Source organism: Vulpes vulpes, chromosome 12, assembly GCF_048418805.1.
Source record: "Vulpes vulpes isolate BD-2025 chromosome 12, VulVul3, whole genome shotgun sequence".
Lineage (NCBI taxonomy): Eukaryota > Metazoa > Chordata > Mammalia > Carnivora > Canidae > Vulpes > Vulpes vulpes.
The window spans coordinates 61,442,527-61,457,899 of record NC_132791.1 but is presented as its reverse complement, the minus strand read 5'-3'; the positions used below and the strand labels follow the sequence as shown (position 1 = coordinate 61,457,899).

The window sequence follows — 15,373 nt, the reverse complement described above, 5'->3', positions numbered from 1 at the left end:
GAGAGCTACCAGATGAGCCGGCACAGTGCTGCTCGGTTCAGCCAGGGGGTGGAGAAGGCTGCTTGGGAGCTCAGCATCCAGGCTACAAGAGAACCTACCTGGTTAGTGGTGGGCATTTAGGAAGCAAAGTCAAGAAACCTATATACTGATCCTGGCTGAAGCTGTGCAGCCATGGGCACAGAATGATCTTTCTGGATCTGTTTTCTCATCAGTGACGTCAGCAAGTAGGAGTAAGTCATTTTAAGATTCTTTCTAGTTCCTGAGAATCCGTGCTTCTAGAATTTAAGCTGGGAGCCCCTACCAGGTGCCACCTTTTGGCCACCAGCAAGCCCATGACCATCAGTGAGGTGACCCCCACATTTAGGACATCATCCCTTGGGAAACTTGAATGTTGTAGGATTCTGGTGGACTCTTTCCTCCTCTTTCTTACTGTTAAAGTGGTTTAAATCTGTGATAGCAGCCAATTTGTGGCTTTTCTGGTGTGACCTTCTGATTCTCAGAATTACTATGTTGTGACCCAAAACAAAATGAAACACACCCACATAGAGGGCACTTCCCAATTCTTGAGGGTCCAGGGAATGTGGAAAGAGATAGGACTGGACTCCAAGGACTTTGGCAAAGTAAGGGCACCTGTATGGGAGATTCTTTCTAGATATACAGTCATGAAAACAGTGGACATCTGATTCATGCAAGGTGGCCTGTTCCTTCACTCATTCATTTATTCATGTGTGTGTCATCCATTCAGCAGATACTTACTCCTTTTGTACTGGGTACCCAGCAAGGTGCAAAAGATACAAAGGTGAATGAGACCTTGCTCCCCCAGTCTTTGAAGACCACATAGTTTATAGGGAAGCCCAGTTAATAAACTAGTGTTACAACATAGGATGTAAAGTATAAAAGTGAAGAACAGTAAGACATATACATACAGAGCTGCAAGGTAGCACAGAAATGAAGTCATCTGTTCTGTCTGGGAGACGTGATGTTCAAGATGTGTTTTGAAGGATGACTAGGAGTTTTCCAGACATACAAAGGAAAGAGGCATTTCTGACAGTCCAAGCCACATGTGGAAAGAATTGGGGAGCATGAACCAGTACATGTGACATGATCGGTTGTCTCAAAGCAACTTCCACTGTCTGTGTAATGGACTCTTTTCTCTTCACCCCTCTGCATATCTCTTTACTCATTTACTATTTGGTGTTCCCTGGTTCAGGAGGAAAATTCAAAGATTTGAATTTTTGATTCTACACGTAGATGTGTAGCCTATTTATTTTCTTTATGACAAGATCAAGCAAGAAGGGAGGTGACTTCAGGTAGTAGGAGATGAATCCCCTTGCTCAGTCTCAGCCTGTGAGTCTTTGTAGAGTCTTACTACCCATGGTTTTCCTCTTGGACCTAGTGGCATGGTACATTGTTGCCCTCGTGCTCGACCTGAGGCTAGGTTTGTCTCAGGGTAACAGTCCTCAGGCCTGGGTCCTGCCTGCCTCGGTGTCTGCCATCAGAGGGAGGAACTCATAAAAGGTTGTCAACTTCACTTACCACCCCAAGAATTAGTTACCTTTGTTCATTATCCTTAACTAGTTTCATCATGGTTTAATCTATGATGTTAATAGTAAGAGGAGTTTTAATTTTTGTCCGCGTACATGGGTGCAGCTTGTTCACTGCACAAAAAGCATCTGGCCAAATGGACAGGAAGAGGTCTAAAATAAAGCCTGTGCTACACCAGCCAAGCTGGACCCTCTGGATCTGTGATAGACCAAAGGGGCCACTTTTTTCTAATTTACCTTAAGGGCCAGTGGTTAGCACACGTACTGGAGTTGCTATTACAGGTGTTTGCATCCTGCACAGTAGACTTTGTCATCACCCTCAGGCCTGACTCTCAGGGGGTTCACAGATTCTACTTCATCACTGCTCTGGAAGTGGAAGAAGACAGTGGCCCAAGTCCCATGCCTTTGGGCAAAAGAGCTTTTCAAAAGCAAAGATGCAGGAGGATTGACGATCCTTCTGGCCCCCTTACATTAGAGAGGGCAGCCCGACAGACACAGTGCCAGGAATCAGATTGATTTTTATCTTGTTGCTGTGTAAATAGATTTTAGTAATTAATTGAAGAGGTTCCAGGGTCAAAATGGGAAATAGATTTCTATTAATGTTAAGGTGTTACTTATGTGTAACCTCGTTGACTCCACTCAATTTTTTTTCTCTAACATCCTATTTTTGTCATGTTTCCAATAGAGTTGCCGTTTTAACTTACTTTTAATTCATCAGATTAATATCTGAGGGGCTTTAATAATTGCATCTTCTTCCTTTCATAAAATGTGTTTTTGTGACCATCACCTAATTTCATCTAGAAAATGAATTAAGGAAAACCAAGAGTTGGTTAAATTAGAGGCTGCGTACACCCTTTGGTTCGTTCTACTTCTACTGTTATTTGGATAGCTACATGCTGTATGTAGGGTAGGGTAGGGTTGTTTGTTTGTTTTTTTCTTTTGGTTTATCAAATATATATTCCCAGGGGAGAACTGAGTGTACACCCATTTTAATAGTGTAAGAGTTAAACATCTTCTAGGACATGGAAAGCTAAATCCTTCAGTGTATGCAATCTGATCGTTCAGGATTGAACTATACCAAGGGAGTTTTGGGAAGCTTCTCACCATAGCTCACAGATCTCCATCCCACGGACGTTTGTAAATATTATGAAGATACCCTTTTACAAGCTCATAAAACAAACATTCAAAAAAACTTTTGTTGCAGATTAGTCAATAAAACAGATTTCACTGCAACAGTTAATTTTACTACCTCAACTAATGGGCATTGGCTTAAACAATGTTACAAAGAAAGGAAAAGACCTCATAAAAATGTGGAATGCTAAACTGTATGCCTCAGGCAGCTTCCACAGAGATGCCCCAAATGGCTCAGCCCCCAAATTGTCCCACCCACCCAGGGCCCAGCAGGCTTTCACAGAATTCTTAGGGGCCTGCCATGATTGGGGAGGGCCCTTGCCAACATCTAAAATCTTAAGATGGGATGTAGGTGTAGGCAGATCAAGATTATTGCCATCCAGAGAAGGCTGGAGAAGATCCGACATTAAGAGATCAGAGTCTCAGTCCAGGCTTTGCCTCACAATCTGATTGGCTGCGGTCCCACAGGAATACTCCACCCCCATGAGGCAGGTAGATCATGGGCCTGTGGGCAGGCAACTTAGCTGTAAAGTTAGAACTTCCAAAGTAAGCACATAGGAAAAATTCCTACCAAAGGGGCATAAGGAAGGCCTTGGCTTTCAGTTTGTACCGTGAGACTGGAAGTCATGGACAGGAAGGAACAAAAGCAAGACATCATTTCATTTAGTGGCAATTGCCAGCTCTTTACTGAAAAGAGGACAGAAAGAAGGAGGGAAGGAAGGAAGGCAATTAATTGGCATATAAAACTTACTCTTTATAGCGAGGACTCCTTTCTGCTTCTCTTCCTCAATATAATCTCTGAAGATTTCAAGGGGCTGGGGCTGCTCTGCTCTGATGGGTCCATGTGAACTGCTTGATGCCCAGCTTTGGAACATGGGAAGACCAGGTCTTCCCATAGGAGAGGCTCTTCTCTTCATGTTTGTTAGAAGCAGGGGAAAATACTCATCAGTATGTTTTTGCCTTAAGTCAAGACAGATTGGCTCACTATTTAAAAAAAAAAAAAAACAAAGGATATTCCAAAAAGCATCTAATATTTTAACAAGATTTAGGCAACAGAGCAAAGAAAAACAGCACATCAGTAAATATGCCTCGAGCACATCATATGCATAAGCCCTGTGCAACTGGGTTCAATCCAAGAAGTATTTGGTGACAGGCTGCAGACGCACAAAAAAAAGCTTCTTGCGGGTTTTCTCTGTATTGGAACTTGACATCATTTTGGCCTCTCTGTTTCAGGAGGTGATTTTTAGGCTCCCTGTACCTATAATTTACCCAGACATCACATTAAGTAAGGAATGACTTCAAATCTAAAAGGAAACCATATCTAATTAAGCTACCCCTACTCATATAAAGTTGGGGGCTCTCTCTATGCCAGAGTATTTGGGTGACTTACACCTCAGCATTCCTGTGACGTACCCTTCAAGGCTGTGACATACCCAAGATGAGGAAGACCTGTATGCAAGAGCATTTCTTTGCTCCTGCTCCTTCCCCTCATCCTTTTTTTCTTCTTCTTTTTTTAAATAATAAATTTATTTTTTATTGGTGTTCAATTTGCCAACATACAGAATAACACCCAGTGCTCATCCCGTCAAGTGCCCCCCTCAGTGCCTGTCACCCATTCACCGCCACCCCCCGCCCTCCTCCCCTTCCACCACCCCTAGTTCGTTTCCCAGAGTTAGGAGTCTTCATGTTCTGTCTCCCTTTCTGATATTTCCTACCCATTTCTTCTCCCTTCCCTTTTTTTCTTCTTATTCTGCTTGCCACTGCATGAAGTGCGGGGTTACAGGTTCCCAGTCACTCGACTGGGTTGGAGCTCAGGGGTCATTCAGTGCCAACCCAGAGGAAATCTAGCTCTGACTTGCAAGAACCCAGGTATTTGCCTGGAGTCTTTCTAAGGAGTTTCATTGAGCTATAAAAATAACTCATAAAGGAAATTTTTCCAAAATTAAAGGCAATGAGCATAAAATGGAGGCTCTTCCTTCATTTAAAAGGATATTTTTTTCTGTCTAGCTCTCTTCGCCTCGTTGTTTGGTAAGGAAGCAACCCCCATAGATAAACATACCTGCATTTGTTTCCATTGTCCCTTGGAGCAGATGGCACTGGTGATGATATTTGGGTGAGGGTCCAGACAGACCAGACTTGGTGGATTTCCTTATTTTGGGAGTGTGAGCCAGTTAGGCACACTGCTTGAGAGAAAACAGAGATCTGAAGATCTCTGTCCCGTCAGGATATTTAATGATCACATAGAGACATATACTTTGCCTTATGCGAAGGATGATACTTCCTACCTACGAATTTTTCATATTCTAATACCCAAGATTTTGAGAAGTGTGGAAATGTGACACGGGTAAAAGGGCTTCCTTCCTAATTGTTCCAACAGTTCTCTTTGAAATTGATTCTAAAGCTTCAGAGTTTTTTTTTTTAAAGGAATATAATAATTTGAAAGTTTGTCAGCAGTGAAAGGTAGTATATTTTGACACACCGATCTGGTAACTAATCAGTTTTCTAATAAACAATCAGCCGTTCGCTAACATGTCATCAGCACCTCAGGAGCTCTGGAGAGAGGATGAGCTGCCCATGGACGTTAATGAATACACCAAAAATCATTAGCTGATCAATACTTCTGAGTTATTTTCATTGAGCTGATAGGTCTGATACATTAAAGCTGACATTATACATTTGTCAAGATCACAGTGCAGTTTTTAACAGTAAAACAGGCCGCTAAAAATATTCCCAGGAAGACAATCAAAGAAACACAACTTCTTCACCCTGACACATTCAGCTGGCACAGGCGCTCTGAAAAATCCAAGCGTGGTAGTCAAGTCCCCAGCCTCCCAACATTAAAAAAAAATACACAAGAACCCCCAAAGTGGATGGATGCATTCTGGTCTTTTTAAGGTAATTATCTCTGTGGCAAGGCATTTTGTGTGATGTACTTTAAAAAAGTAGAGAGAAGAGAGGACTGTCCACCAGATGATGTGGTGCACAATGGAGCAGTGAGGACTTTGTCTGGAGAGCTCTACCACAACCCAGTAGCACAGGAACCTGAGACCAAAGGTTACATCATTTGAAAGAGAGACAAGTCTGTGCAGCGCTCCTGAGTATCTTTTCCTTCAAAGGATTGAGGAGAAGGCATTGAGGGGATGGCTGTGGTGGCCGCTCTGCCCTAGTGTGTGCTTGGCTAGTGCTGCACACAGCCCAGACATGCATAATTGTGTCATGGAAGTCACCGTCTGTGCCACTTGCTGCTACAGTTTCCCTGTGTGCATAATTGTAGACAACCAGAATCATAGCCACCCCAGAAAAACTAGAAGCCACCATTGGGTGTGTGCATGTGTGTGCATGAGTTAGGTTTTTTTGTAGATTGAGTCCCCATCGAGCTAGTAAATGTGTTACATGGGAAGTGGGTCGAGCTCACGGTCTCTAGGTTACAATCCTTGTGTTTTTTTTTTGTTTTTTTTTAAGTGAAAGACAAAAGATGTTCTTGAAGCGGGATGCCAGTTTTCTCCTCATCAGACACACTGACCCTTAATTATGGCATACAGGTACATTCTTTACTGTACCTTCCAGAAGGGATGAACTTCTAGAGCCAAACATGTGTTGACTGAATTTTTCTGTCTGCCACCCCACTCTGCAAACACTCCTTTGGCTCTGCGTTTTGGTCACGCTGTCATACTTTTGCACAAAGGCAGCCTCCCGCACCCACCCACACCGCCCCCCAGTCCCGCAGACTGATGGACTACTTCCTGAAGATTCCACATTCGGAGGTGGTGGCTCTTAGGCCGCTGTGCTGAGGGGAGGAGAATGCTCAATTCTAAATTAGCAGCAGGTGAAATTCTATTTGTCATCAATTTCTCTTTGGGGTTACGGAGCAGGAAACTGCAGACAAGCTGCTGCTTTGATGGCTCACTCCTAAAAATCTCTTTTTGTTCTTTATCTATTTGAACTGACAGTGATCAGAGCTGCAGCAGGACAGGACTCTCTGGAGAAATCACCTTCCCCCTGCCTATTGACAGATCCCTCTGTTCCGCATCAGACGGGCTTTGTCCCATTCCAGGCATCCAGGCCTTGGAAGGAGCCACCAATTAAACCTCTTGAGCCGGTAAAATCTGAAGCCACTTTGGAGTGTCTGTTCTCATTAGGCAGGATGAGAGGAAGCCCATCACCCTGCAGGCCCTGCTCCCCGGTCTCAATTTTCTCTCTTGCCTCCACCAGGTGCGAGAGGTGTGAGAGGAGCTTCACGCAGGCCACGCAGCTGAGCCGGCACCAGCGGATGCCCAATGAGTGCAAGCCAATAACCGAGAGCCCAGAATCAATTGAAGTGGATTAACTGATTGACTGGTTGGAATTAAACTGCAAGGAAAGTCATGATTAAATGTCATGGACACTTAAGCAAAACCAAAGATTTCCTCTGAGTAACTTTCAATCAGTCCCAGAAAACCAAAAGCAGTAATAAAATAAGTAAGATGTTCAGAGATATTGATCCTGGCGTGGAAGTCAGACCAGGAAAGAGATTATTTATTTATGACTAGGGATGAGACTTGTTTCGGTGGACAGTGAACCCGGGACGGTGCCCCATTTCCCGTCCCACTGCGTATTTGCTTTGTTTCTAAAAAGCTTTTTTAAACTGTTATTTAATACCAAAGGGAGGAATCCTGTGGGTTCTACGGCCCACACTTGTGACTAAGAACTCACAGGGACTTCTTTCGCGTTGCACCTTTTTTTAGTAGCATGATTCAAGGATACCCATTGTACAGACCACCCCCACCTCCACCCCACTCCCTGCCACTTGGGTGCGTGTGGCCTGTCACGGCTGCCCCACCAGGACCACAGGACCAGAAGCCAGAGCCTCCGGCCGGGTCAACATCCCTCGAGGACCCTGAGGCGGGTCTGTTTCTGTGTTTTCCTATGCACTTTCTACGTCACTTCTTCCATCCACCACCCTGGTCTTGATGCAGAAGAGCCTGGAAGAGGCAGGAAACGAGGTTCAGTTTCAAAATTCAAGGAAGAGAAGTGGGGGACCTCACTTTGGCCTCTCAACATCTCAAAAACATTGAAAATGTACAGAGCTTCATAATGCAGTATATTGTTCCAAAGTGGCTAGTTGAGACGATTTTGTTTTCAGTAACATTTTAGCTTAAAAAAACAAAAACAAAAAATAAAGTTCTTCGATATGAAGGTGACATAGAAGGTATGAGGCGTCAAGGAATTTTTTCATTGTGTCTCTGGAGGTGTTGAATATGCGAGCAGAAAGGGTGCCCTGCCCCACTGTCAGTGCCCTGGTTCTGGCCCTTTGCTCTTCTGTCCTCCTGTAGGTGAAGCCCAGGACACCCCTTTGCTTTCCCCTGAGTGTCAGGGGAGCATTTCTGTAGGAATAAGTGACAGTAGCCCAGACCAGGAAACAGTGTGAGAGGAGGAGCCCCAGAGGGGGCTATAATAGAACAGACTGAGCAAGAAATCACTCCCTTGTATCAATTGGACTTACTTTTTCCTGTCCTCTGGCCCTTGACAGGGCTCTTCTTTCATCACCAATCTACTGAAAGAGGAAGGATGGAGTCCCTAATTTCAGTGTTCTTTGATTGAGTGCAAGGAGAGTGGGTGAACGTCAGCTAGCCTGCTAGCAGTTCAACAGAGGTGCCTGGTCGCATCCCATAAAATGATCTGTGACCCAGGAGGAACTGGTGGCTTCTGTGCTCTTTTCCATTAGCTGCCAGCATCATGGCAGGGACCCGGTCTACCTTGTAGATGTCTTGATCACCTGATAGCATAACACAGTTCCTTTAAAGGAACTCCTAGTCTTTCAGCCCTCCCATGGCCTTCCCTTAACACATAGACAAGACACAGGACTGGCTACTGGAAGCAGGGGTACTTGGTGGTTCACTTGAGTTGGTCCTCATGGCTTTGGCTCTCAGAAAAATTCTTCCTTCCCTTTATAATTTTGCTTTCATTTATATATATATATACTGTTAAAAAAACTGAATCAAGTAAATTTGTACATCTGATTGGTTTTATTAAAGGATTCATGGGTTGGGCCACATCCTATCTGGCAAGCAAAGAGATGCTCCCCAGAGTTGGATTAAGTAGGAGGTTTTCATAGGAAGGAGGGTAGGGCAAGGAAGGTGTCAGCAAAAGAAAAGGAAGGATTCTTTTAGGCCAGGACATCATCTTTTTTATGGGGGGTAGGGGACTGGCAGGATTTTTATCATGCAGGAGTTACCTCCCTAGTACCAGTCAGGAAATTCCAGATTGACTCTTAAAAGGTTATGTTCATGGGACAGTTTGAAACTGTAGTTAAAGTCTTGGTTGCCTCTTGTAGGGGGCAAGTGACTCCATTTTGGACTTGTTTATCTTTTTTCACAATATGTTTATATTTCAAAATCATCTCTAAGATTGTGAGCTCCAAAGAGGAATTTGAACAGTCCTGACCCCCAAAGTCCAACATAACCTAGAATGTTCCCTGCCTCCATTCTTTTTGGGCTCTTGGTCACAGAACTCATAAGCATTCTGTGCTCCTCTGTAACTGCTGCTGATTGAAAATATTCCATGTAGTAGATAGGAATGTCTTCCATTTTATAGTTCCTTTTCTTAAATGGTGGAGACATGTGCCAAAAATGTGTGCCATTGGAAGGGGTGGAAAGAACATGGAGCCTTATGAACTGGAAACCTGTAAGAAAATAGCATGTTGGCCGTACAGAGAAGCAGGTGGTTTCATTTATTAAGGCTGAACCATTTGCTTGTACATTTTGAACATGATAGTAAGGGACTCACCTGTATGTTCCTAACGCTTTCTTCAGTGAGAAGGATCAGTTCTGCCATTGGCCACATTTCAGTATTAGATGTGAGTGCACTCTCTGTTCCCGGGAGCTCCACATGCAAGAATGAGAGGACTTCACTCCTCCCTTGATGTCTGCCTTGGGAAGTTTCTTTCTTTTTTTTAAAAAAAGATTTTATTTATTTATTCATGAGAGAGAGAGAGAGAGGCAGAGACACAGGCAGAGGGAGAAGCAGGCTCCATGCAGGGAGCCTGATGTGGGACTTGATCCCGGGACTCCAGGATCATGCCCTGAGCCGAAGGAAGATGCGCAACCACTGAGCCACTCAGGTGTCCCGAGAGGTTTCCATAACAGTGTTCTGTGTCACTCTTCATGGTTTTGCCAGCTGACCCCCAAGTTCCACTTAGTATGGTGGTAGCCTTTCTTTTCTTTTTTTCTTTTCTTTTCTTTCTTTTCTTCTTTTCTTTCTTTTCTTTTCTTTTCTTTTTTTTGGTGGTAGCCTTTCTAAACCAGAAAGTTCTCGCTTTCTTCTCTGCTTAAGTTCAGCTTCCCCTCTAATTAGTAAGGGAAGCTTTTGGCATGTATTTTCTACCAAACTTGGTCCGAAATATTTTCTCTTTAACAAGTAGAAAACTGAGGGCACGCCTTCTGGTCACGTTGCTGAGCCATTACCTATTTCTAGCAGACTGACATAGGCTGGCTGGCTGTCCATAAGACATAGGCTGGCTGGCTGTCCATAAGACAGGCCTCCACCTGTAAATTGACTTGGAGCCCTGAAGCAGGTCCTGACTTCGTGTGGGTCCCAAAGCCTTTTAGTTGAAATATGTGCTGCAGAAGGGGTTTCTCCTTAAAATCGTCCAACTATTCCTTTACTCTTTTTATTTTAAATTGACAGGTACTCAGCGCAGGCCTCTGCAAATGGCTGGCAGAAAGTGCAGTCATAAAAATTTGCTAGTTTCCCGTAGGAGTAACTTCCTAACTCATTATAGGATAAAGAGAGTAAAAGCTCTGAATCACTGCACTGGGGGAGGCATCAGCTGATGTGGTATTTGACTCCTGGAGTGTTCCCTCTTTGCCCTCTTCTCTCTGTGGGGATCTTTTTCTTTTTCTTTTTTTTTTTTTTCCAGAATAGGATGTACTATCCTCTCACATGCTCATTTGTCTCACTAAGAGTCTAAGCCAAAGGGTAATGCCAGGTGGGGCTGCAAACATCACATTTCTAGAAAAATCTCAGTAACTTGAAGTAAAGCTGAATATTTTCCCCAGGAAATGTGCGTGATTTTTTTTTAAGATAAGCATTTTGTTTTGGTTGTTATTAATCTTTAAAAGTGGCTTTTTAAAAAAAAGGGGGGGAGGAGATACACTTTTACAGAGTCACTGTATGGATAATTAAAGTTGTAAAACTAAATCTTGTATAATTTGTAAAATTTGATTCCCTTAGTAAATATTTATTGAATGTCCATTCAAGTGTAACTTTTTTTGGGGGGAGAAAGATTTCCAGTGTAACATAACAGAAAAAGATTGATGCTACCCCTTTTTTCCTCACAGGGCTTAGGGTTTATTGAATTCTATTTTGGAAAAAAAAACCTCATTCTAGTCCATATATACAAATATTTATTAACATTTGCCAACTCATCAACTTTTCCATCAATTAACTGGTTCCTGGTTTCATTCATTTACTCAACAAATATTTAGTGAACTCTTCTTTGTGATAAAGATCCCATTTTAGGCATTTGCTGTAAGTGATATTATTTAAGCGACTTTGGTGAGAAAATGTTATTTTCCTCGTATGTGGCTGGCTAGTGGTGTGGGGATTTTCGTCCTTTCCACTGTTATTTTTAGTGAAGTCCTAGAGATTGCTACATCTGAAAATTAGAGAGATGTAAACACAGCTGGGGACCAGAAGGTGTAGTATATTTCAAGACAAATTAACATGCACCACCACATTGTCTTTGGTTGACCCACTGGACTAGTGGTTCTTAGCATCCATACCAAGATACCAGGAGCAGAGTGAGAGTCTTAAGTTTTTATGACTCTGTTCCAGTGACAAAGGAAACAAATAGAGGTAGGGCTGGAGGTGCTCAGGGAAGGAAGCATGCAGACCCTGTGCAGTGGGTGACAAGTCTTGGCATTGTATCCTCTGTCCCCAGTGTGGCCATACTGCTCTCAGAGGTGGGGCCCCTAGATTGTACTCAGGTGTTTCAGAGAGCATGTCAGCATGGATATTCACCTCTGGTTTAAGGAGAGCAGTTGCTGGTTAAGTGTGTTCTTGAATCTCACTGTCAAGCTCTTAATGCACCCGAACTGGAGAGTCTTTCTCTTCAGTGGCACCACTTTCCAAGGCCCCAGGGTCTCTGGTGTATCATTGCAAAACTAATTGCTAGTTATTGGCTGTAAGAGTTGTACATGTAAGAAACTAACATTTCATTGCTTCTCATGGTAAAAGTAACATCATTACTTGTATTTGTTTGTACTGTTTTTTTAAAACACACACACACACACACAAGTATCAGCTGAGTTGTTTAAAATGGAAAACGTGCATCTCCCAAAGCAGAGCATTTCTGGAACAGCACAGGGTCAGTGGGTCACTCTGAGGAGGCCTGGCAGCCTTGCGTTTAAGAGCAAATCTGTCATTTTCTGATTAAGCCTACATATGCCCAAAGAAGTCAGGCACACAACACGCATGTTTTCAGAAAAGTTAGTTTCTATTTTCCTTCCTTGACATGAATTTAATTTTACTTCCCATAACCTTTACCAATTCCTGACATCAAATCCTGAAAGATCCTAAGAGGTATGCTTCTTTAAGGGATAAAAAGCACATTCCAGAAATGTCATTCATTTGTCAGGAGCTTTTCAAGGCAAAGAGGTTTGGAGACACTTTTCGATGTGACATGACGTTTGGGTGCTTATCTACCCAAGGGTTTGAGGTTTCTCCATCACTAATACTTATCTGAACTAAGGCAGAATACAACATAGTGTCCCGGGAAGATCCACATTTCAGACCTTCTCAAGATTAAATTCTACAAACCCAACAATGAGCTGTCAGGGACAACTGGCCGGAGAGAGGCAAACTGAGAAGTTATTGCTTTACCTGTGGAAGCCTTCCCGGAGATGGTTAGCCTGTAATTCATGGTTGTGTTTAACATCAAAAATGTTTCCTTCCTTCTTTTAAGTAATGGAGGTTAGATATTTCATCAGATCAATAGGAAAAATGACAAGAAATATTTGGATGTCATAAAACAGGGCAAAGACTTAAACCTATTGAATTATCTTCCCTCCAAATTGAGATGCTGCCATATTTGCTTAAAAGAATCTGTTGAGGGGTGCCTGGGTGGCTCTGTCGGTTAAGCGTCCACTCAGGTCATGATCTCAGGTCGTGAGATCGAGCTCCGTGTCAGGCTCCACACTCAGTGGGGAGCCTGCTTGAGATTCTCTCTCTCTTCCTCTCCCTCTGCCCCTCCCCCCCCTTAAAAAAAAGAATCTGTTGAACAAATTTTAATAGAAAAACAAAGTGAGTTTATTCTCCAGACGTTGGCAGGGATGACACTGTGCAGTCACTGGCAGGCACTGTTCTAACTGCTTGACATGGATTATCTAATTTAATCCTCAGTAACTCTATCACAAAGATACTGTCACTATCCAGTTCTTATATATATATATATATATATTAGCAGCTGCTTTACCTTCCCACTCCCCCACCCATCGGCTTCAAAATCACAAAAATGACAACAGTCATTTTTTTTACAAGGGAAAAACCTTTATTCAAATTGCTTTTTTGAGAACAAGAGTTTTTGTAAAATAAAAAGACACAAGCATCCTGTGTTTATAAAAAGTGTTTCTGGAAACAATGCTGAGATAGTCTTAAAATATATACATTGGAGTTGCTGATTTTATCATCCCCAAATCTCCGCTGCTGGGCAGCAGAATTTCAAATGTCCATTGCTGGCAGGCCTTGTTTTTGTTTTTCTAAACATGCGACTAAAATTCCACATTAAAAGCAAAAAAGAATCCTCTCAAGCCTGTGCTACACATTGGAGACAAATGGCAACAGGCAGGAAGGCAGATTATGTTGGGCAGTGGCCAAAAAAGAGCTAGGCTAGAACACTATTGACAGGCGGAAACACATCCCAAGCATGGCTAAGTGAAATCTAGTTTTCTTCCTTTGTTCTGACGAGATGCTAAGTGAGTTACTTTTTCAGGTATCAATGGAGTAATTATGTAGTTGTGTCCATTAAGAATATGAGCTTATGTGGTTAGTCTGTTGGTGTAGAGCAGTGAGGTAGAAAGATTGGAGTCCTTACGGGTTCGGTTTGTCACAAACAACGTAGTTACGAGTGTAAGGTACTCAAGAAACCAGGTCACGTTCTTAGGCACCATCTAGAGACTCTTTGTGAGGTTTGTTCAAAATGTAAGTTTACAGAGGTGCCGGGTGGCTCAGTGGTTGAGGGTCTGCCTTTGGCTCAGGTCATGATCCTGGGGTCCTGGGATCGAGTTCCGCATCAGGCTCCCAGCAGGGAGCCTGCTTCTCCCTCTGCCTGTGTCTCTGCCTCTCTCTGTGTGTCTCTCATGAATAAGTAAATAAAATGTTTTTTTAAAAAGTAAGTTTACAGAATTTCTTCATGAACTACCTTTATTACAAGACAATTCTTGATCATGGTGTTGAAACCACAGGGTATACGCCTTTTTTTCCAAAATTCAGATTCTAACAGGCACGTTTTTTTGTCAAACGATGAACATGTTTTCCCCATCAGTCAAATCCAGAGGGTTCCAGTTGGTATTTCCTTTCTTGCAAGATGTCTTTATTGTTGCCTTTCTCCCCCAAAGCCTGGCGTGTCACTCCTCACTGAAAACGGTCTTGATAGAAACTTCAACCAACTGGAGGTAGGTCTCTGTAGCAGAACTCTGTGTTTTGTTTTGTTTTTCTTTTTCTTTTTTAAAAATCATATCACAGAAGTGATCACCACATGTGAGGGGGAGCAGCCACGTAGATTTGATGTCGGTCTCCTCGCACTGTTGACCCCATTCAAGCACTCTCTCATGCCAAAAAGCAACACTCGTAGACTCACTGTCTCTGAACGATCCAGCGTTCATACTCAAGTTTTTCCCAACTTGGAGATGATGAAGTAGCAAAACCAGAGGCAAAATTCTTTCCCTGGGACGTTCTAAGTACTCCATGAAAGACACTTCATCTGGTATAAACACCAAGGCCAACGTGATAACTCTAATATTAAGAGTTTTGGGCTCACATCCGCAAAATTATTTTGGAAACCTGGTGTCCCCAAGTTAATTTATTTTATTCTGCGCAGGGAAGGCATCCAACTTTGTAGCATGCTGATAGAAGTGTGATATTTAAGGGGCTATCGGGGCACTGTGTAAACTTCCTCGATATGCTAATTTTAAATTTCTTGTGAAAAAATAAATGTATTGGGAATGCTCCCCAATGGAATAGAAATATGTCTCTCTCTCCAACTTCCCACCAAATAAAATGGTTAGGGTTAGCACTTCATTTCAGTTCTTCTTTTTGAGGTTTGGGAAGTTTAAACAAGTCAGTCGAGGGAATGAGGAGAAACTCCACTGTGGTGTTGAATGCTTGCTGTAAGGGCCAGTGATCTGACGGTTATGACTGATTAACTTGCACTTAGAATGGCAAACAATTTGTATATTATGCTTTTAAATCTTTTTTTTAAGATTTTATTTTTATTTTATTTTAATTTTTTAAAAATTTTATTTATTTATGATAGGCACACAGTGAGAGAGAGAGGCAGAGACATAGGCAGAGGGAGAAGCAGGCTCCATGCACCGGGAGCCCGACGTGGGATTCGATCCCGGGTCTCCAGGATCACGCCCTGGGCCAAAGGCAGGCGCTAAACCGCTGCGCCACCCAGGGATCCCAAGATTTTATTTATGAGAGAGAGAGAGAGAGAGAGA

General features: G+C 42.8%; 1 protein-coding gene across 1 annotated transcript in view; it reads left to right on the top strand.

Annotated features, from left to right (window-relative positions):
- PRDM6 (PR/SET domain 6) overlaps positions 1-10,907 on the top strand; it is a 102,561-nt gene extending 91,654 nt beyond the window's left edge. Inside the window, exon 8 of the mRNA XM_072728673.1 lies at positions 6,888-10,907. Coding sequence (XP_072584774.1) covers positions 6,888-7,002 — 115 coding nt within the window. The 3' untranslated portion in view covers positions 7,003-10,907. The remainder of the gene's footprint in view (positions 1-6,887) is intronic.
- The last annotated feature ends 4,466 nt before the right edge of the window (positions 10,908-15,373 follow it).